This window comes from Pseudonaja textilis, chromosome 1 (assembly GCF_049901715.1).
Source record: "Pseudonaja textilis isolate UNSWEBS1 chromosome 1, rPseTex1.2, whole genome shotgun sequence".
NCBI classification, from domain to species: Eukaryota; Metazoa; Chordata; class Lepidosauria; order Squamata; family Elapidae; genus Pseudonaja; species Pseudonaja textilis.
In genome coordinates this window covers 135500656-135523911 of record NC_141990.1, presented here as the reverse complement: position 1 = coordinate 135523911, position 23256 = coordinate 135500656, and the positions used below count along the sequence as shown (strand labels likewise).

Below are 23256 nucleotides of genomic sequence, written 5' to 3'. Positions count from 1 at the left end.
TTCCAGTATTACAGGAAATGACGAAACAGGCCTATAATCCAGCCTGAAGAGCCTTGCAGAGGCTTTTTCCAAGCCTCTGGGAGGCTGAAAAAGGCCTCAAACCAACTGGGGGGGGGGGAATCAACTGTGAGGTGCGCACATGTGCAGTGAGATTAAATTTGCCTGCGGCTCGCGTGCCAGCACAAATAGCTCTGCATGCCATAGGTTCGCCTTCAATGACTTTTGGATGTATCAATGATCTTCATATGGATTACAACACAAATAGAGTGATTGTGCCAAAATACTTTGCAGAAAGCAATGCAGGTGCATGTGTGGCTACATCTACTGTTTCTGTTCATACGTAACTAATAAGCATTGCATTGGTGATCATATGAACAAATGTTAAACCCATACCGATTTAGCTATCACCAAGCTATTAACAGCAGGCATCTATCTCACTATATTCCCAGTGAGGTTCTTTCTAATTGAATATATACAGGTTATTAAATTTGCAGGAAGTAAAAGCCCCTCTTATTTATTTAATGAATTTCTACAGATCAGAAAATTTTAAAATGAACCAGCTAACACTGGAGGTCGGTTTTCTTTCCTGCCCGAGCCTCAGATTTGATGTATTTTTGCCATGTTCACTATTCAACTATCAGTCAGTTATTCTACAGCAAAATAATATATTGAGGCAATAAATATTTGTTAATTTAAGACATGTGAAGATTACATTGTGAAGGGCAAAGAACTGCATAATTTTGTATGCTATTGCTTAATAAACTTTCAGAGTAGGAGTACGTGCAATAAATTGATCAGTTGAACAAAAGCATGATGTTAATATAATTAGAATGTACTCCTTTCAGAATACTTTATTTGGGGAGATGTCCCCGTTTTTCTTTACTCAGATTTGACTAAGAATGAGGACAGGCAATAGAAGAAAGATTTGAAATATATGAAGCACTCCGCTCTTTCAAGGTACATCTTCTGTACTTAACAACAACAAAGAAGTCAAACCAAATAGGGCTTGTGATCAGTTTGAATTTCAAGCAACTCAGCAACAATCTCTTTATGGCTTTGCAAAGAACTCTAGTGAACAGCTTATTATCGTCTGGAATTTATACTTACCTTTCTTTGTTTTTCTGAAGAGTATTCTGGGCAGGCATAGAACAGAGCAGCATACAATAACTGTGCAATATGTGGGAGTCCAAAGCTGAAATGATTCATAAATCACTTAAGCAAAGTAGGCCCATGGAAGAAAAAGATTATGCTGGAGTAATTGTACAGAAAAGTTCAAGTATTATTCCAAAGAAACATATATAAAAACATAATTATATTGTATTCAATCTGATTCATGGGTTACCATGTAGTCAATCCCCACACCAAAACGATTTGGCTTAGTTCTATCTAACGATACAGTTCTACGTATTTACCTCAGGATAAAACTCATACATGAGAAATCCAACCCACAGATGAATTATTGTAGTTATGTTATTGTTGTTTTTGTTACTATTATTATTGGGTTTTTTGAGAGGTATGGATTGTGGGAATAGATTAAGTCTCTTTCCCCCAGTTCCCCTCAAGCACCCCACTATAACTGGAGAAATAAGCAGTAGCACAGTCCTATGCAAGTTTATTCAAAAATAATAGTCCCAAAGAATGCATATGGGATTAAAGTAATTTTTTAGATCACTGAAACATGGCTTCCTTCCAAGCAGAAGGAAGCATTTAAGAAACCACTAGGAACATTATCAAGTGAAATACAAGTTAAAATCTTGAGTGAATCATTAAAAAGGAAGCCATCTTCTCTCTCTTCCAATGTGTTTAACAGAACAACTTTTTAAGGCTTGTTTTGCCCACCACGCTATATAGTTTAACCCTTTCTATGGTGTGCCTTGTAATTTTTGATCCAGTCCAAGATTGCTTTCCTCAATCGTGGCCTGACTAAAGCACCTAGAATTTACACTCAGGAGAATTTAAGAAGTACCGGTAAGTGGGAATTCTAAAAGCAGCAGTCCCAAGATCTGGGAAGGTCATGCACAAAATATTTATATTTCATAGGGTATAGTCACAAGGAGCAGCAAGCCCATTGCCTTAATGTGGGGGTGTTTCTGAATAAATAGGTATGGAATTGCAGTTTTAGGGTCTTTTTAATCTGGGTCCCTTGGTTGAAATATAGGTTTAATGAAATTCTATGCCCCAACTCCCCAATTTTAGCCACACCATGTCTGTGAAGTCTAAAACAAAAACAACAGAAAGGAAGGAGGGCATTATAAAGGGACTAAATCCTCTTCACTACTCTTGAAATTCTGGTGCTGTCCCAGGATATAGAACAGATCCAACTTCTTCTGCAGTAATTGATAGCAAGGTAGGAATTATGTAAATTTAATAAATAAGTAAATAAATACACAACCATGTTCATCACACGGCCATTTGCAGGAATGCTGAAATGTGATATTATGTAAATGCCATGACTTTCCTACATATATTGTAATTATTATATAGGATACAAGTTCAATCAACGCAGCATTTATGGCCAATGTTACTACCGATGTGCTGCCATTTTGGCCTCAGGCAACCCTAAATAACAGCACATGGCTTTACCATAAAGTAAAATCTTCACTCCAAACAGGAGACTGTTAATTGCTGAAGAAAGGGAAGTCACCTGCTTACCTCTCAAAAGAAATTATAACTATGTAATAAAATAAAGCATTTCTTGACAACCCTATATCCATATAAGGGATTTTTAGCAATTCTTTCAGACTCTTAAACAATTCCTTAGCCTAACCCAAGATCTCCTGATGGCCATCCATCCAATTACTAACCAACTGCATTCTGCTTAGCTTTTTCAAGATCAGTCAAGGTCTCTGAAGAAATGCTACAGATACCAATATAGCTTAATTTAAAGGATTTTTTGCTGTTTTAACCATGCAATGGCCTAAGCACAGCCTTTGACAATCTATTCTAATGCCACCCAAAGGGATTAAGACTGTTAACTCCCTGGGCCTGTAATTTTCCTGGTGGCAACAGCTGCAGAGTCAGATCCAGGACCAAAACTGTATTGTGAAATCCTATACATGCTTTACTCAGAAAAGAAGCCCAGGTAACTTGCATCGGATGGCCATTTTTTCCTCACAATTCTACTGCTTCTATCAATCTAACACTCTGGAAACTGATAAAGAGCCTTTCAGAAAAGAGATTTTAAAAACCCTGGTGAGTAATTCTATGACAAGATTTATCATCCCATACAATTCCTATGCTGTAAAGAAGTAACTGCACTCCCTCTGGACACTGTGGACTTCAAAGCAGCAAGGCCAAGGGCAACTGCAGCCAAAATATCAGGAGGACACCAGGTTGCCTCCCTCCCCATCAATACCCCATCAAAAGTTCTTGCACTCAAAACAGGCAGGAACACCCCACCCCCCAAAAACTAAGTTTTTACCTTAACAAAAAATTCGCCGTAGTTCTTAGGAATGAAAACCAGGAATGTTGTTGGGGGGTTTTTTAGGGGAAAAAAAGGGGGGGGGTTAATTTTTTTTAAAACATTTTTTTTATTTAAGCAGGATGGGAAGTATGATGAACACGGAGTGACTTTGTCCACAGATTTTGCTCATCGCGTGGCCGGCCCCACCCCTCTCCACTCCACTCCACGGGTCATCAGGATCGTGGTGACGGCGATCCCGGTTCGCAGAAGGCGAACCAACCTCCGACCGAAGCCAAGGCAAGGGCAGCCGCTGGTCTCGTTTGCAACGTGGCCGTGGTGGTTTTCCCTCCACGGGGAAGACCGGGGAAGGAGAAAAGGCGGAAGGAGCCGAGCAATGAGGGGGCGGTTCGAGTCCGCGGGGAGGATGGGTGGTGCTTGCCGATCGGGCCACGGCCGGTCTCCCTTCTCCCCGCTGGCGCCTTTTATTCTTTGCTATCATCCTCCTCCTCCACGATCGCCAGCTCTTGGATCACCCTCAGTTTACCGCTGGCGTCGATCCTGCGCTTCTCCCTAATGAGGTCCTCCAAGTTTTGGAACCGCACCGTGTGGCCCTTGTTGTCCGCCAGGTGGATCTTGAGATAGTATTGCTGCTGGGGCTGAGTGCCCGAGGCCGGCTGAAGCTCGCCGCCCGTTTTGAACTCCCGTTTACCGAAGCGGCACCAAGCAGCGAAGCTCTCCGAGTTCGTCCAGCAGATTTCGTGGCTTTTTAAGCCCAGGTGGCTGCAGGCGTTCTGCACTACCAGCTCGGCCCCCAGGGGGCGGAAGCGGTACCAGTTACTCACCACCCGGCCCACGTTGCCGGCGGCCGCCTCGTACAAGCTGTCCTGCCGAATCTGGCCCTGGTGCAAGTGGATGATCTGAGCGTTGCCCACATAGACTGCCCACTGCGGGGGCGGCGGAGGGTGGTCGGACGGCCCCAGGTAGAGCAGCTCCAGCAGGTCTCCCGGCTTGCACAGGGCAGGCAGGGAAGACGCCGGACAGACGCTCAAATCTCCAGTCTGGGAGTCTCCGCTCACCTTGGAGAAGATGCATTCCTGGCCGCGGAAGGCGGAGAACTGGGTCTCGCTCAGCACCAGCTGCGGCGGCGCGTGGTGATGGTGGTGGCGGGTAGGGGACTCTTGGGCCGGGCTGCTCGAGCCCTTCACGCAGTACTTGTCCGGCTGCCCTCGCTCGTCCAGATCCTCCTCCTCGTCGGAGAAGAAGTAAGCCACTCCGACGCGCAGCTCGTCTTTCTCGATCCCCGAGGGGTCCCCGGTCGGCAGTTCGCTGTAACTCAGGTGAGTGATGCGATCCAGTTGATTTCCCATCAATGACAGGGCGCGGCGAGAGCAGGAATCGCCGGATCTGGGAGAGACAGCGAACGAGAGAGAAGAAGCGGGAGATTAACGCCACGAGGGGTGCCGGGGGAGCATAACAATGAACGCGCACACACACGGCACGGGAAGGGACGCAAGCTGAGAGGGGATCCGGTTGCGCGGGGGGTCTCAGCGCCCCATCTTGGCCAAGGAAGAGGAGGAAAAAAAGCTCTCGCCGGCCGATCCTTCTTGCTCCCCCCCCCCAACACGCCCACCCTTTGGCCCGACCCTTCCCTTAAGACGGGCAAGGGATGGTGGTTCCTGGTCGCCAGAGGTTGAGAGAACCCACCCGGGCTGCCCTGTTTTGCCACCCCGACCTGCTGCCCGCTCTCCTAGGAGACCTAGCGGTGCACAAAGGAAAGAGAGAGAGAGAAGAGGCGGCGGGGAGGTCGCCTCTTTGGGACGGCACCCAAATGCTCTTCCCTCCCCAAAGAATGGAAGCCACATCGGGCTGGATTTGAGGTGTCCCAGCGAGAGCTTCCTCCCGCCCCCTTCGCTTTGTCTCCAGTTGCCGTTTCTCCGCGTCTCCCGATTCCTTCTCCAAAGCAGCGGCGGCCACGGCCACTTCTCGCAGAGAAGTCAGGGAGCTTCCAAGCCGCCGGCGCCCCTCTCCGGCTTCATCACGCACGCTTCTGCACCCCAGCTTTCTTTAAACTCCTGGCCCGGAAAATTAAAAATTTTTAAAAAAAAATCCGCCAGTCGCAGGCAAGCAAAACCTGTCCTTCCCAGAAAAGCGAGCATTTGGACGCGCGACTCGATGCAAGGTGGGAAGGATCCGAGCCGACGACAGCTGCGTACCCGGAATCGCCCAGATGCCGACCAAGCCCCCGAACTCCTTTTAAAGTCCTTTGGTCGCCATGGGGGGGGGGGGGCTGCCGCTGGGGAAGCCAAGGAGTGGAGCCGCCGCCGCTGCCGTCCAAGCACTGGCGACCCTCCCGGGCCCGAGTGTCCGCGCTCCGTCTCGCTCGCTCGCTCGCTCCGCGCGCCCTTCACCTGCGCCGTGCGGCTCGGCTCTGGGCTCCCCTCAGCAGCGTCGGCGAGTCTAAAGTAACAGATACTCCTGGATGCCAAGGCCCGCCCTTGGATCGCGCTCATTGGCTGCTCGGCTCTGCGCTTGGAAAGCTCGAACCGTCCTCCGGGGTGTCAATCACGGGAGCTCAAAGGGTGGGATTCCAGACGCCCGCCGTCTACTCTTGCTCTCTTTCTGTCTCTCTCTCTCTCTCTCTCTCTCTTTCCCCCCTGCGGCGGGCGAGACCCCGGCTGGCCTCCTCAGCCTGACGTGCCCGGTTCCCTTGGCGGGGTTTGAGGTGGCGGCTCCGCTGGTGGAAGGGAAACCCAGGGCTTACCCCAACCCCAGCCCAGCCCAGCCGCTACCCCACCAGGTAATGCATATAACCGTGCCACTAATCGCGATGATTAATATTAATGTTTTATTTTTATTTATTTCTTTGTTCTTTCTAGGCTTCCAAATCTCGCTTAAGGTTTACAATCCGGCTTTTCTTTCAACGTTACCCAGACTTCCCGATTACACGCCACCTCAACTTGGTTTCGAAGGGAGGGGGAAAAAAAATCCGGTATTACAAAGGAAACCTTTTGTGTGTTTCTCGAGAATGGGCCCATTCCGTTTAAATGAGTACCTTATTTATGTGGTTTGCGCGTGTGTGGGGGTGTGAATGGAAGCCGGGAAGGCTTCGTGGCATGTTCTGAACAAAAGCAGTAAAGACAACTGAGGTTGGGGAGTTTTAATCTCAGTTGCCACAGATACCAAAACTGCGCTGCCTTCCCAGTTATCTTGAGAATGAGGGGATTTTGCAGAAATGGTTGTCAGCGGGAGGATAAAATAGTTGTTTTGGAAATGGTGGGCTCCCTTTCTCTGGATGTCTTCAAACACGGACTGAATGTACAGGAAACTCTTCCTAAATTTGGATTTCTGCACCAAGCATGAAAATGAACCCAGAAGTCTGAACGTCCTCTTCCAACTCTAAGGATGGTGTCGGGTTTTATGCTTATTGATTAAATGTTCTACCATTCAATTGGTAGAATGTACTTCTATGCATACCCAGTTAAGTTAAAATCAGTTATTATATTACAGATCCTTTATAAAAGACAGAGTTGGACCAAAATGCACATGGTGCGACATAGCAGATCAAAGCAAGGAAGTCATTCTAAAGCTAATAATAATAAACATTATCATGCAGTGGTGAGTGAGGTGTGCAAATTAAATAGCTCTGAAAAACGGTAGCAAAAGAGAAGAGAAAAGGGAAGATAAAGAACAAAAATCCATTAAGAACTATAAACATCTAGGGTCAAAGGCTAGTGAATAAAGTAGGTTAAAAGGAAAAAGGAAACTGACCATAACAAGACAAAATTAAAAAACATAAAATAACCAATCATATATCTGCAACTCTGCATAGTTGAGGGTTTAAAATATGTTATGAGGAAGCAACCTTGATAAACCCCATTACTTCTTTCAGATGTGGGGAGTTTTCTGTGTTCTCCTCACCCTCCTCTTCCCAAGCTTAGCTGAGTTGGTCTTGGGATGTTTACCCCACTGCATCATTCATTGTGGAGCCAATTGCTATTATTGCTGGCTTCAATTCCTGTGTAATATTGTGAATTTTCCTCAGGTAATGTTTTAGTGATCTCTCGCTATAAGACCAAGGTACAAATGCTGGCTTTTTTCATGTAGTTCGATTCAGAGCCCTATTTGTTTATATGCGTATGACTATCTCCTCCATTGAAATCAGTGGTTGGCCTTTCTGGGTGTATTACCATCTAGGCCCATTCTTGCTTCAAATCCTGCCTTGAAATGTATTTATGGGACTGTCTGTTGCTAAACAGTAGGGCGCACGCTTTAGGAGAGTCTAAACCCTTAGAAGAATGAGTGGGAATAGAATTGGTATGCTAGGTCTAATTTAGATGCAATGAAAAAAAAAAAAGAAATCTTCCTCTTTATATTTTCCACAGAACAAGCTTGTGAGGTGGGTTAGGCTGAAAGGGAGTGACTGGCCCAAGGTCACCCACCTGGCTTTCATGGCAAAGATGGAACTAGAACTCATAGTCACCTGGTTTCTAGCCTGGGGCCATAACCACTAGACCAAACTTAGGAAGATACAGTAATCACCTGACTAGGGAAGAGACCCGGGTTCTAAGTACGTAAATAAACTCAAGGAAAGGGTGCTTGAATTTTTGGATCTGGAGTTTTGAGAACATTGTGTAATACTTTCACAAATGATTGATGGGGATGCTGCCCAATCATAATGTGCAACGTAATCAGTTACTAATACTTCTTGCCATTTCCTTCTCAACCAACGCTCTATATCAGGGGTGTCAAACTTGATTTCATTGAGGACCGCATCAGGGTTGTGTTTAATGTTGGGGGGGGGGTGACAGGTGGGCTTGGCCAGATAACCCTTTGTGTCAGGGGCACCTGTGGTGGCCCAGGTGGGGCTGGGGGATCCATTGTCCTCCTGTGCTCTGTTTTTAGCTGCGACAGCCTCCTCCAGCCCTCTGCCAGTGAAAAGGGAGCCCGGGTGGGCCACATGTGCCCCTCTCGAGCTCCGTTTTGGTCCTTCACTGTTTCTAGAGGGGCCCCCGTGGGCCAAATCTAAGCACCCCGAGTTTGAGGCCCCTGCTCTATATTATTATTTTCCTTTTTTAGGAAGGGATAGGAATGTCTCTACCCAAACACTGGCTATAGCCACCCTCCTTTTGGGGGGAGAGGGGGGGAAATTCTTGGAAATGGACAGGTCAGGAGGTCGCTTTTGGCTCCTTTCCATTTCCATTATGTAAAAATGAATTTTAATATAGAAGTTGGGTAAGGTAGAGAGGGGTTCTGTGCAATTCTGTAGTCGTGGATGGATTACTCCACGGCAAACATTAGATTGATCACTGTATGAACTTCCAACAAGTTGGTGAGTCCAATATAAGCCTCATTTAAAGCACCTGAAAGATCCAAAGGATTCCCTAAAAATTCCTGCTTTGTCTCTTGTCTTGTAATACTTACTCAAATTCTGGGTATTCTGCACCACACAGAAATGACTTAGAGGTAGACTAACCTGTTTTAACTGACCAGTAGGAATTGTCTACATCTGTAAAGAGAAGTTGGGGAAGATTGGCATAGTCATTAATCCTTCACAAGTACGGCTTCCTTTTAGAGCAGGGGTGTCCAACCTTGACCACTTTGAAGTCTTATGGACTTCAAATCCCAGAATTCCCTGGCCAACCTTTTAGAGCCAAGACAGCCTGCCCCCCACAGCTGTGATGTGAAAGGGATGGTAGCTTGAGCCTAAATGGAGGATGTCTCGAAATGAATGAAAACGAGCACAGAGGAAAACCCACTTGGAGTAATTACACCATCGCAATGCCAGCAGTAGCTGAATGCCATCTCCTCCACCTCTGCCATGGACCCATGGAACAAGCTTGTGTTGTTCTTACACACTGCAGTGCTTTCAGGACCAGAGATGCTACACTGCCTGATTTCGTAATTAATTTTGCATGTCGCTTGCTTTCTCATGCTGTATCTGTGGATAGGAATGCGGTTGTCTACAGCTGGCATCTCATCAGGAACTCGCTTCATTTAGATTACTCCTTTAATTAACTTCAGAACACAAGCCTCAGTTCATTCTCAGCAGCCTGATAACGCAAGGACCTGCCAAAGAAATAGACTGCATTTCAGTGTCAGAGTGGTTCAAGGTGCACCCCTGTCAGCTCCCGAACAAATAAGCTGCTTAGTAGTCAGATTAGCCACTGGGGTTTGCATTGGGGTTTGTGTAACCTCTTCCCAGCCACAAAACAAATGTTTACTCACCTTTCCAGCTGCAGCAGTAGTTCTGATAGGCCGCACCCGTGAATTGCTGGTTATAAACAAGACTCCTGTAACCCAGGAAAGAATAGAAGTAATTTTTTCTTTATGAGTTCTTGCTGGGCTTTGATGGGAATCTCAATATGGGAAAAATAAACTTTTTATGGCTCATTGCTTATATATTGCTATATGGGTAGTCCTTGTCTTATGACCATGATTGAGCCCAAAACCTCTGTTGCTAAGTGAGACATTTGTTAGGTGAGTTATGCCCCATGTTATGACATTTCTTACTCTAGTTGTTAAGTGAATCACTGCAGTTGATAAAGTTAGTAACCCGGTTGTTAAGTGAATCTGGTTTCCCCATTGACTTTGCTTGTCAGAATGTTACAAAAGATGGTCCTTGGAACATGACCTTGGAACACAGCAACGGTCATAAATATGAACCAGTTGCCAAGCATCTGAATTTTGATCACATGATCATGAGGATGCTGTAACATCAGTTGTAAGTGTGAAAAATGGTCATAAGTCATTTTTTCAGTGCTGTTGTAACTTTGAACAGTTGCTAAATGAACAGTTGTAAGTTGAGGGCTACCTGTATTATACTGATTTACTTACATACAGCCTTTTAGCATATGTGTCAGCCTTTCCAGTTTGATCACACAGGAACATGGCCAATGAGCTAATTCTACTTTACTGTTAAGGCTACATTAACAGAATCTTCCAAGTCTGAAAATACAAATCTCCTTTACGTTCTGATCCATTCTGAGCCTCTTTCTCCCTCCGTTATGCAGTTGCAGGCTATGTTCTCTCTTATCTAACCATTCCCTAAGTCTTTCTCGCATGCCATTACACATGGGTTCAGAAGGAGATGCATTGAAACTGGGACTCTGCTGGCCTCTCTCTATACGAATGCTATAATCCTATATGGTTTTGCCAAAGAATAAATCCCACTGAATTGAACTGGACCAACTTCAGAGCAGATACACATCCGATTGAACATCTCAGTCTTGGTTCAGGTCTGCCTCCACAGCACCTCTTGATTTGCATTTTTAAAAAAACTTTGGCGAATGGGTAATCCTAAGTGTTCAAGGTTGGAGAAAAATACTTTAGATTTTACAGACTATAACAGCAAGATGGTATACTTAGTTAGAACTTGAGATAAGCCTAAAATACCACTAGTATAAGCACGTGGAGTAGCTGCAATGCAGGCTGTAGGATCAAGGTTGGATTGTTTTCATGTAGGCAAGTTCTTGATACTTTCCTGTTTAAAAATTAAGTACATACAGACAGTCTTTGACTTACAGTAGTGACCGTTCAAAGTTACAATGGCACTGAAAAAAGTCACTTATGACCATTTTTCATAGTGATGACTTTTGAAGCCTCCCCATGATCATGTGATCAAAAGTCAGAAGCTGGGCAACTGGTTCATACTTATGACCATTGCCCTGTTCTAAGGTCACGTGATCATCTTTTTGCAACCTTCTGACAAGCAAAGTCAATGGGGAAGCCAGATTCAGTTAACAACCAGGTTACTAATTTACCAACTGCACTGATTCACTTAACATCTGTGGCAAGGTAGGTTGTAAAATCAGGCAAAAATCAACTTAACAAATGTCTCGCTTAATAACAGAAATATTGGGCTCAATTGTGATCGTAAGTCAAGGACTATCTGTAGTTTATGCATTCAACTGATTTTGAAGTGGTAAGGAATTATGCTCACCCATTTATCTGAGGCAGTGGTCCCCAATCTTTTTGGCACCAGGGCCTACTTTTGTGGAAGACAATTTTTCCACAGAACCGGGGGAGAGGATGGTTTCAGTTTTGCTCACTTGCTTGTCACTCACTTCCAGCTATATGGCCTGGTTCCTAATAGGCCATGGACCGGTACCAATCTTGGCCCAGGGATTTGGGGATTCATAATCTAAAGAAAATGTCTTGGGCATTCTAGGTGCAATGTCGTGGGCACCTATGCATATATAAATATTGATGTCCTTGAATACTGTTTGCTATGACTATTTCCCCAGTTAGCCTGGGAACGAATGAGCACAGATACATGTTTGTTATCAATGAAAAAGAAGTAGCTTGCAATTGCCTTTGAAATTCTGTGGTGGTCTCCCATCCATGCACTGACCGGGTCCTATCGTTATTGATTACCTTTTAAAGTCAGACAATATTGACTGTAGTTTGTCGCCTGCCGAGGTTCTTTTTTATGTATAAATAAATGCTTGTGCGTATAAACATATGAATGGATTTGAAAAGCGCAGATGAAAATTTGAAACTTGTGTGACACAAAGATCTTTTGCATTTAATGAAGAACTGATGGATCTTGGAGGACAACAGGCAACATTTAGTGACGCTCTGCCATTATGGATCTTGCAGCAGTATCACATTGTTGATTGTGTGTCCCATGCTGGTTTGTAAAATGAATGATTGGAAGTTTACGTCCAACTACCATGAAGCAGCATATTGTGAAACAGCAATAGAAGCATGGAAATAAATCCTCTGGTACTGAATCATTAGCATTGCCCCATCACTGGGTGCCTGATGCAATTGTTTCCCATTGCCTTGGATTGTAGGGTATTCGTAGAGCATCCCAGCTTTGATTGCTATCCAGTAGAACCTCTTTCCAATGAACTCCTTCATCAACTTCTGCTTTGGAAAGCATCAATGACTAAATTAAGCCAGCAGGAAGATAGGGTTAGAGTTAATATTCCTTAACACAATCTCAGCCATGTGAATCACGCGTTCCACATTGATTAATAATTAGTCATAATGGTATAGCAATATAACTGAATGCTACGAGCAAACTTGCACTGTGCTCTAACTTGCTTGTTTCTTTATTTCAGGTTGAAAGGTGGTTGAAGTGGCCAGGTAAAAATGAAGACGCAGGAAGAAATGATGATGCTTCTTTCTTGTAGGTGTGCAGTTCATAAGGGTCAGGATCTGGGAGAATCCTGCAGATAGAAAGTCAAAAGGTTTTTTTAAAAAAAGATCCCGTGACCTCTGCACAGGAGAGGAAGTGAATGTTATCTATTCTGCCTCTAATCTCCTGGTTAAGGTATGGAGAATTGCAAAAGGCCTGAGAGGGAAAGGAGAAGCTATATTCAAAGGGGCTTGCATTGACCAAGTATGAACTTTCAAGACAGCCCCATATCTTTAACATATTTTCTCAAACATTATTTTCCTTTCCTTTCCTTTCTCTTTTCCTTTCTCCTTCCCTTCCCTTCCCTTCCTATCTTATCTTCCTCCCCTCCCTCTTCCAGCCCCAACAATTTAATGTGCTGGACAATAATTCTGGATCCAGAGTCTTCTTGTAAATCCTGAAGACTAACCAGCAAGCTATCCCAGATATTCCTGAATTCTACTCCCAGCAACTTTAGCCAACGATTGTTGTGTTGGAAGCTAGTTGCAGCAATTTGTGAGGTCCACAGGCTTCCAGTTTAATCCCTTCCAAATATAGGCAGAGTTATGGCTCAGTCATCAAAGCAGTTTGTTGCATATGTGAACTGAATTCATGAACTGCAAGACATTTTCCTTGGATTTTCAATGTGGTAGCACTGGTTCTTGTATCTTGGTATCGTAATGTACAGATTCCTTTTTTCTTTCCTTCCTCCAAAAGAAAAAAGGATAGATAGATAGATAGATAGATAGATAGATAGATAGATAGATAGATAGATAGATAGATAGATAGATAGATTCAGTAGATGAGGACAGCAACCTGCAGCAGTCCTATCACAAAGCAATATAATCAGCATTTCTCAGTATTATTACAAAGATGTCTGCTGGACAAAACAGATAAATAACAGGGAGAAGAGATTTCATATTTTTGTTGAATCATCAGTTTGATAGCTTGTAGTGTAGTAATAGCTTTCATGTCAGGTTTCTTTAAACAAGGAAGAAAAAAATACTCTATTTCTTCACTTGATTTATTTTTCATCCTGAATTTGTTTTAGATTATATATCTCTAAACAGTTCCGTATAAAACTGGTTTTAACTAATCTACAGTCTAAACATTAGGGCCAAAAAGGTCATGGCAAAAATTATTTCTAGTGTTTACTCACAAGTCTGTTGTCATTCTCTTCCATCAAAAGCCAGTATACTCATGCCATATTCATGCCCCTCCCATAATAACAGACAGATTGGATTTCTGCTTTTGAACAAAAGTTCAAAGTTTGCTGTGGGTAAACAGATTTTTTTTTTTATTTCGGCCTCAGCTTTTCCTCAGAAGTCACGCAAACAAATCCTGTATTGCTATGGTGGAGGCTGAAAACATTTACAAAGATCAGCACTGTCTATTAATACATCCCATGATATAAAGCAGGGGTCTCCAACTGTGGCAACTTTATGACTTGTAGACTTCAACTCCCAGAATTCTCAGGCAGGTGGCTGAGGAATTCTGGGAATTGAAGTCCACAAGTCGTAAAGTTGCCACAGTTGGAGACCCCTGATATAAAGGACTAAATGGTCCAGGCCTAACTTTAAACAGATTCCTCCTTAATTCGCTTTATAACAGACTGAACAAGCTTGTGAAACATTTTCAAATCTCTAAATCATATTCAAACACGTACATATAGCCCAATAATCATATTTCTTGAAACCTTTTTTTTGCAAAGCTACACATTTTCATGGCTATTTTCTGGACAGTTATTGCCTCACCTTTCTCACCTACTAGCAAAACTTGTTTATTTGGGTGTGTTGCCGCAGCTGAACGTTCTCATGCACTGATTTTGAAATGTCAGCAATCTTGGCTCTGCTGCCACATGCTCTTTGGAATCTGCCAGAAGCTCCACTTCGCCTTGACCCCGAATAATGAGGGTCAGTTGAGGCAAAACCAGCTAGGAAAGTCAGCCACACCTACACGTACTAGATTTGGAGCGACAGCCATCGTTTGAGAGAAATATGCCCCAGAAAGAAGGAAGGAAAGAACTACAGTTCTTTTCTGCTTTTCCTTTTGGCTCGAAGAACAATTTCAAATGCAAGTGTTAAAATAGACGGCCTAATGTTGGTAAAGAACCTGGATTGAAAAAAAAAGAACTACCAGTAATTGTTAAATGTCCAGATAAGAATAAAAATGTTCTGGAATTCCCCTAGCAAGATTTCCTCAACCTTTTCAGCTTTGTGGACCGGCAAGTGGAGGGAATAAGAGATGGTTCAGCATGAGTGACAGGCGAGCTCATGGAAATCATGCAAGCTTGCCCACCTCTTCTGTGGCCTTGTTCTGAACAGCTCATGGCCCAGGAGTGGGCCACAGCCTGGGAGTTGGGGACCCCTGCCCCCGCTCTTAGAAATGTTGTTAGGAAAAAGAAGAATACGAAATACTGGACAATGCTGAATAGAGTGTCTATAAGGATTTTTACAGAATCTCTGCAAGTTGAATCTCATAGTCATCTTCCAAATAATTCTGAGAGTGGCCAATTTGAGATGGAATTGGGAATCCTGCATTTGAGAAGCCTTCCGGCAGGAGGGCACTTTGACTGTTAGTAGAGCTATGCACAAATGCCTTGTTTTTATTGTATTGGTAGGCAAAGAAAACACAGGACCGTTTTGCCATAATTCTCCAGCAGTTTCCCAAGTCTGCCGGTAGCAGTAACGTAGAGATCACGTAATAGCAATATCAACAGAGCCAGTTTAATCTAATAGCTAAGATATTTGGTTAGAAACTAGGATGCAGTGAGTTCTTAGTCCCATCTGAGGCATGAAAATTGGCTTGGTGACACTGGGCAGGTCACACTCGCAGCCCAACCCACCTCACAAAATGGTGGTTGTGGGGAAAATAGGAGGAGGGAGTATTAGGTTCACCACCTTGAGTTATTTACAAACAATAATAAAGGCAGGATAAAAATTAAATAGTATACATTTTTGTGACCATTTTATCTCCTCCACAGTGTCAGAGATTCAAAGAGACCCAATGTTGTGGGATACTGAATATGGCAGTAGTAGTAAGAATAGGGGAGAATTTGTGGAGAATATAGTGCATAACTGTCCTTTTCTACAGTAAAATATGTAGGACACCTCATCCTTCACTAACACACACAACCTCCATGCTCCAATTCTCAATCCAATCCACACCATAACTGATTGGAGAGTATGTGCGTATCCATATTTGGGGAAAATATTCTGATTGCTGTGGTGTTCAAATTGCTAACAATCTGCAAACATGGAAACTTCCAAAAATGTCAGAAGTCAAGGATTCATTCTTAAATAATTTTTAAGATATCTAAATCTGCTCCTTGTTTAGGAAGCCCCTTAGGTGAAAGGAGCAATATACAATCACTCATAACAAATAATACATAAACATGACCCACAACTGTTTGATAACACATAGTCTGTGTTCTATGTTATAGGAATGTGCAAAGAAGCATCCATCAGATGAAAAGAGAATCAACAAAGTAGGTATCAGGTGGATCCAAAGCAGTCTGAAGGTGCTTCATAAGATTCTCTGACATGATATTTATACTGCTTTGGCAGCTGTAGAGATTATATAATATTGCACGGCCACCCCCATTAGGCTGAGGGATGTGACACACCGTTAAGCAGACTAGGCCCCAGGCCCAAAGGGGGCACCACAAAAACTTCTATGTAGCCTAAGCTTGGCTTCGTTTGTATAGTATGTACGAAGGATGGGGGCATCAAGATTTGTCAGTGCTTAGGGCATCAGTGAGCCTTAATCTGCCACTGTTGTGACATAAGTTGTTGATGGCCACTAAATGTTATCAGCTCATTAAAATCCCTGCCCTTCAGATGGTAAAATTAAAACCTCATTGGACTTCCCTCATTTGCTCAACTACTCACAAACTTTGGGTCTTCCAGTGCAGAGGTCACCAATTTTTCAGCTCCTCAACTCCCACATGAAGTTTTAGATTGTTCATTCAGCCCCAAGTGTTTATTGTATGAAACTAATCTAATAGATAGACTACTTTAACTGATAGGACTATGGATAAAACAATAGATAATCCAATTGAATCTTGGGGGACAATATTGACTACTCTGAGGAATCTTGTACTGTGCAGGTTCCTGTCCACTCAACTTGAAACAGCAAAATTCTCAGTGCTCTGTGCAAGGACTGAAGGTCAGTCAATCTAATACTTGCTCTTAACAGTGAATGGGTATTTGGATACACAATACTGCCTCAACATTTACTCTTTTTAAGTCTGAAGGCTACAAGTGTCTCTGCAGCTCACCATGCCTGCTTGCTTTTGCTGCCTCTGCTAACTTAACATTTAGAATGTAAGCTCATTGCCAGTCACCTGTGAATGACTCCCCCCAGGAGAGCTTGCCAATTAGTTATGCAAATGCTCCAGTCACACCGCAAATTAAGCAGCAGAAGCAGCAAAGCTACATCACACAGTAAGGTTGTTTCAGGAGATGTTCTTCCAAATCCAGCCCTGAAGAGGTCAAACTTTGCTGACATACCTTCCCAGCCTGGTACCCCAATTAACCCAATGATGGAAGAGTAGCTCCTAGACGGGGAGCTTCTGAGGTAACTGTGCCAATCTTCCAGGTATCCCCAAAAGGCTTTCAGTCCACGAAGACAAATCAGTTATAATTGCACAGTGTTGTTGGGAAGTCCAGAATATCAAGTGGGAAAGAACTTACTTTTAAACAGCTTTGAGGATAGGATATTTACTGCTCTAAGCCAATGCATCTTAGGTGGTTTGCTGTGCTGCCGTCTTCTCAATCTTTTCATTTCTGCCTCAAAACAAGAGGAACTCTTGAAGACACCCAGTTGAAGCTAGACAGCAACCATGTCTTCTAATGAATCTCCCATTCCTCCTATGTTTACCCCATGAAGCATCTATAAGTATTTTGATACTGTTACAACTTTGAAGAGGCTCAAATGAAATCCATTTGTTCCCAGATTTAGAGATGCAAATTCAAGTTGAATTCCACCTTCTTCCAATTTTAATCTCTAATTCAAATCAAATCAAATCGGGGCACAGCCCAAATAAAGCAATGTCAATGTTGCATTAGTAAGAACTAGCTACTAATCCCTGTTGACAGGCTCACTGGATTATTTTAAACAATCTAATATTGCTTAACATAGAGTAACCCAGGTATAATAAGATAATCAAATATAACACATCATCATGCTATTAGGAAATGTATGCTTTTATCAAATTTGCAAGTAAATGTCTAATTTGTATTTTTACAAAGCTAATTCATTTAAAACAAGGGGAACAATGACCTACTGTTTCAAACTCTGTCTGGAATGCTGATATAGAATCCAGCTTCAGAATTACTCTTACATACGTAAGTCAAGTGCAGGTGTGTTTTTAATGCTGCACTTCCTCATTTTTATGAACTGAGGCAATATTATACTTGCCCCATCTATTTCTTCTAAACCAAGCAGAATATGTCAATCAAATACTTAAAATTTAGCTTAAAAAACTGTTTTCAATATCACTTCGAGTAATAATGTAGTGAAGGTAATGTTTTCTTTGAGTCAAACTTGAGTTTGGCAGCTTCATGGACTTTGTTTTTAGCATCATGGAAGTGATTTGTTATTGCCTTCTGTTTGGTTTTTTTTTTCCTCCTTTGTTTAACTGGATTCAGAACTGAAAAGCCTGATACTCACTTACATCAGCTGATCACTGGTGAATTTTGCATGTATGAAAAACATATTTAGCCTAAAAAATGTTTCAGAAAAGTGAAAGGGATACTATTGTATTTTCCAATTTCAAAGCTGGAGCTTCAAACTGAGAATGCATAAAGAAAGTTGACACATTTTATACAACAGCATATAAAGAAAAGCTTTGAGGGAAAGAACTTTCAGTTCTAGTAATGAATAACAATAGAGACGGTGATGTTCTAAATGCCAGGCAACTGCCCATATCCATGCTAATTAAGACTGGTAACCAGCCCATAATATATTCCCAAGACCATCAATAAAATCTAGTTTCCTGCCATTTCTTGCTTTTCAAACAAAACTTAATGATTTGTTAAACAACACCCCTGAATGGATATTTTCTGGCTTTAATAGCTGGTTGATAACATTGAAGAACATGCAAACATTGAAAGGGGTTACAAAAAGAAATCCAGAATAAAGAGATTTTTCAAACACTCATTTTATCCTAGCATTAGCAGTTTCCAAACTGTTCGTCCAATATACCCATCAAGCAAAATATTTCAAACTTGCGGCCCGATGGCTTTTTTTCATTGTCTATTCCAGGAAGTTCAATTTTCCTTGTGTGCAACCTTTCCTGAACATTCCAACGTTTCAAAAACATTTTTGTTTCTTTTGTTGTGAACCTTTTATGTTATTAGGGCATTGTTGTTTCCTCATTCTTTGGCCTTCCTGGAAGAGCTGCCCAAAGGTCAGCTCCTTTGATCATCTAGCTTTTGAAGGTTTTAAATAGGGACACACAACTTTGTTTATTGCCCAATTGGTGGACAGAGGAGATATTTATTTGATTTTCATCCTTCCTCTATTACTTTATATGTAACTCAAGGCAGAGAAGAAACTTAATAGTCCTGCCTCCTCTTGTGGTTTTTTTTTTCTTCTCAAAAGTGAGGTGAGTTGGGCTGAAAGAGGATGACTGGCCCAAGGACATTCAACTGGTTTTCATGCCTAAGGTGGGATGAATTCATTGTCCTCTGATTTCTAGGCCAGAATGTTAACCACTACACCTTATTAATATAAAATCCACTTGAGTAGAATCCTTAGTTCTGATTTGTCCATATATCCCTAAGCCCTCCAGATATCATTTCTGCTGTCTAGGAAGTCCTGCTATTTCTTCAATTTGATGAACTAGCTCACAAAGAGCTTGTGTTCAGTTTACTGTAGATAAATACATGAATCCTGTAAGGGGGAGGATAGGAACATGCTAGCAGGGGACGATATTTTTCTCAAGTGAAGCCAAAAGGGAGTTTTGTCAGTTCAGGGCCTGTGTGCTTGGGGGAAGCAGAACCTGCAATGACAAATGCTGACTGGTTGGCATATGTAGCAGTCATCCCTACACTACCCCAAGATAGATGTCAGGCAAAAGGAAAAATGTCTCAGACAGAATCCAATTAAATTCTAACACTCATATTTTAGAAGTTTGGGGATGAACTGTTCATCTAGAGCTGTTCATCCCACTCTGTCTCCTGCTTCTGTACCATATGACAACAATGTTAACTAGCATTCTCCTGAATGTCTGCTCCATTTTGAAGTTGCTCCCAGTTTTGGAGGGTGGTAAGTGGAGAACCTGAAAAGGAATAGGCCCTGGAAATACGTCACATTACCTTGTGAGGGGAGGGAAGAGTCTTTTAAATATACTCACTCCCTAGGCCCATCCTCAAACACGAAATTTGGTAACAGTGGATAGTTTACCTCACTACAAATTCCAGCATTTATATCAACAAATGTCTTTTGCTTCTTTCTAAGGTTTCCACAATAGGCATTTTAGAAGGTGAAATTGTATCCTATTAATGCAGAAGGTGAAAATGATTGACTTTACATTGAAATGCATCTGCCTAGATAGGTTCTCTTGACAGGCAGCTCTGTGACTCTAGAACTCCACTTAGAAGAAGCTCTCATTACTTTTTAGGGTGACTTTTTTTCTTTCTCTTCTCCACCTTAGTGCTTACTATGATACGATTTGATGTGCATTTCATATTATACTGATTGGTTTTGTTTTGTTTCTTGAAGCACCAAAAAACAATAAAAATTCAAAAAAAATGAAAATGAAATAAAAGTTAATAAAAAAAACACACCTGGTGTATATTGTTCTATGCCATTGCAACTAACTGTCTTTCTCCTGAGGATGCCAGGTAAATAGCATATAAATGTAAAGCAATAAGCAGATAAATAGACTTGTTCCTCAGCCCACAAAGATCAATAATAATATTTTCATAATCCTCAATTATCATAAATAACCCTCATCTTCTTTTGACATAGCAAAAGATTAGTATGCAGTTTTGGTCGCATTTGCTTTTTCTTGAGTAACTTGATTTTGCTGATTTACTCATAAAGCTGCACAATCCCCATTCTCTTCCTCTTAGGACTTCTGCCTTCAGAGCATCTTCAGCGTTTGCCTCCCTTTTCATGATGATGAAAAAAAGTTTTCAAGTTTTGGAGTGGTGGGCAGAAGAGAAGAGGAGAAAAGAGAAACGACTCATGCAGAGAAAATGAAGTATATTTAAATGATTAAAACACAAGAGGTTTGTTAGCTCAGTTTATTGAACCATCTACCACATTCCCACTGTTTTGTAGGGCTGGACTCTACCTAGCTGTCCTTTGTCCTCTACTTGTTGGGTTTATTGTTGCTGTGGCAGGCATGTGCTATTAAGGCCTTTCATAAAATCCCCTTATTGCTGCCTATTGATGCATCAGTGCTGGATTAAAAAAAAAAAGTGTTCCAGAAAAGGATCGAGGGCACCAGAGCATTCAGTGGTATCAGGACTGGCTTGGTTTACTGCTGAATGTCACATGCATGCAAAACTGCAGAATAAGCAGAGAGAAATGAAATATCTATATGTTAATTTAGATCTTCATATGCAGATTTGGAAATAATTTCTAGTCATTTAAGTAGACATACAAGCAATCTTAGTTACAGGAAGCTGAAGGAAGAAGTATCTAACAGTTATCAAGTACTTATTTATTTTAAAAGGTACAGGCTCTGAAGTTGAGCTTGATGCCAAGTGACTTTTATTGTCTTTTATTAGATATTAAAGTTTAATATCTAATATAAGACAATAAACATATCCAATTAGTTTTCTTGCAAGACATACTGAATTGGGGTGCTATTGCTTCCTTCCCCCCCTCCCAAATTCCCAAGCTTCCCCCCCCCTCATTTTCTAGATTTTGCCATCCATGTACTAACCAGCTCCAATGGTCTATAGAGGTTCTTAGTCATCCAGGCCATGGTTGTCCCAAAGGTGCTTTTTCAGGAGGCAACTGGACTTTCTTGTTTTTTCTTTGAAGATGTTTCACTTCTCATCCAAGAAACTTCTTCAGCTCTGACTGGATGGTGGGGAATGGAAGGATTTATATTCCTTGCAGTCAGCTAGTCATTTGCAACCTTTTAGAGCCCGGGTGTCAAACTCTCCATGTCATGGTGTGCATAAGCGCACCAACGTGCCTACCGTCCCTGTCCTATTGTTTCTTTTATTTTTCTTATATGTATCAATTTCATGTATTCATAACTATGTATATACTTATACCTATTATCTTGTAAGTGATTGACAAATCAAAATAAATAAATGAAATAAAAAATGTTGCCGTCATGTGATGTATTGCGACTTTTTTACCTTCGCAGAGCTAGGGTGGGCGTGGCCTGCACGTGACACATCCGGCCCACAGGCCACCAGTTTGACACCCCTATTTTAGAGGATCTTTGAAGCACTTGGAGGTCCACTGCCACTTAGCTATTTAGGTACCAGCCACTGCTGCTACCTCTTGAGACTTTATTCAGTCTGTTAAGTATTTAGCATGTCTGCATACTTGTATAAAATTAAACAAAGCCAAATTGAACTTTATAGATAGAACTACACTTAAAATGAATTTTCTAAATACAATTCAAATTGGACAGGCATATATTTAGAAATAATTACAAAACAATGATTAAAACTTGTTTTGAATCACAACGTTTACTGTGCAAGGCTTTCAATTATTTGTATTCAAATGGATTTTGTTGCAGTTGTCCTTTCCCGCTTTTTCATTAACCTTAAAGTCAGAATATTCTACAGCTTAAGCTATAGCTAACCTGGCATGTCAAAGAAGCGGAGCAGGAGAAAAACCCAAGCAGATCCAATCTTGAAGATCCAACTAGGTCTTCACATTGAGTGGCGAGACTGAATAGGGTATTCCTGATCCTGACACCATCTCTTCATTCTGGGTCTCCATCAGAAAACTGCAGCATTCATGGAGGGTGGAGAATCTTGAGATTCAAATAACTTCAGTGATTACCCAGTCTTATGTATCTTGTGCCTGGAAGTGATGCCCACTTCCTATCTTCACCAGTTGCTGATAAGAAACTGTGGCTTATCTTAGACAGGGCTAACTTAAGCTTCTCAATCAATTTATGGCCTTGGACTGTTAATGACTTTGACACATATCTCTGTGGGTTTAGAACAAATTAGGACAAACCTTCAATTTTGGTTTTTCTTGGTTAACTGGTTTTTTTTAGCCTTTTTCTCCTACTTGTTTCTATGATGGCTTGTACCTTTTGAAAAACACTTCCCAAAAAGTGTGTAGGTTCATGTGCACTCCTCCCGCTGTAAGCAGTGTCTACTAGCACAGTGGTTGCCAACTGGTGGGCCACAGAGAAATGTCCCCCCAAAGCAATTGATCCAGGCTGCGGGAACACAAGGCTGTGCCACCCACATGGCCCGTGGGAACACAAGGCTGTGCCACCCACATGGCCCGTGGGAACACAAGGCTGCGCCACCCACATGGCCCGTGGGAACACAAGGCTGCGCCACCCACATGGCCCGTGGGAACACAAGACTGTGCCACCCACATGGCCTGCCCACCTGCTGGCCCCACCCTTCAGCAGAGCAGAAACCTTACCTTGAGTAGAGCCATGTGAGCTGGAACTGGAAAGTAAGACCAGTGATGGGGGAAGGAAATCCACCCCGGGGTGGGTGGCTTGCTGACGTTGATGGGAAAGTCAGTCCTATATTCCAGAGCTGCAGTAGTCACAGGACTGGCC

At 42.4% G+C, this 23256-nt stretch overlaps 2 protein-coding genes across 6 annotated transcripts; one reads left to right on the top strand and one right to left on the bottom strand.

Moving 5' to 3' along the window:
* Nucleotides 1-2350: 2350 nt before the first annotated feature.
* Nucleotides 2351-5770, bottom strand: LRATD1 (LRAT domain containing 1). Of its 3 annotated transcripts, none has more exons than XR_015740271.1 (3): nt 5617-5761; nt 3279-4807; nt 2351-3238 (listed from the first exon to the last, which is right to left on the bottom strand). XR_015740271.1 is itself a non-coding variant. In XM_087917370.1 (3 exons), the coding sequence occupies exons 2-3, from the start codon at nt 5263-5265 to the stop codon at nt 3886-3888; spliced, it is 1080 nt and encodes a 359-aa protein (XP_087773496.1). In that variant the 5' UTR covers nt 5266-5475; nt 5617-5770; the 3' UTR covers nt 2351-3885. The 3 variants fall into 3 exon arrangements, 2 of the variants coding, with proteins under 2 accessions (XP_087773496.1, XP_026551091.1); XM_087917370.1 differs by adding an exon at nt 5108-5475 and having other exon boundaries at nt 2351-4807; nt 5617-5770; XM_026695306.2 differs by having other exon boundaries at nt 2351-4807.
* Nucleotides 5771-5826: 56 nt separating this feature from the next.
* On the top strand, nt 5827-21820 carry LOC148127829 (uncharacterized). 3 transcript variants are annotated; one of them, XM_087917395.1, is made up of 6 exons: nt 5827-5982; nt 6280-6392; nt 12469-12536; nt 15967-16011; nt 20606-20764; nt 21405-21820. In XM_087917395.1, the coding sequence occupies exons 1-5, from the start codon at nt 5883-5885 to the stop codon at nt 20733-20735; spliced, it is 456 nt and encodes a 151-aa protein (XP_087773521.1). In that variant the 5' UTR covers nt 5827-5882; the 3' UTR covers nt 20736-20764; nt 21405-21820. The 3 variants fall into 3 exon arrangements, 2 of the variants coding, with proteins under 2 accessions (XP_087773521.1, XP_087773514.1); XM_087917388.1 differs by having other exon boundaries at nt 20606-21820; XR_015740273.1 differs by lacking the exons at nt 5827-5982; nt 6280-6392 and adding an exon at nt 6010-6200 and having other exon boundaries at nt 12469-12540; nt 20606-21820.
* The last annotated feature ends 1436 nt before the right edge of the window (nt 21821-23256 follow it).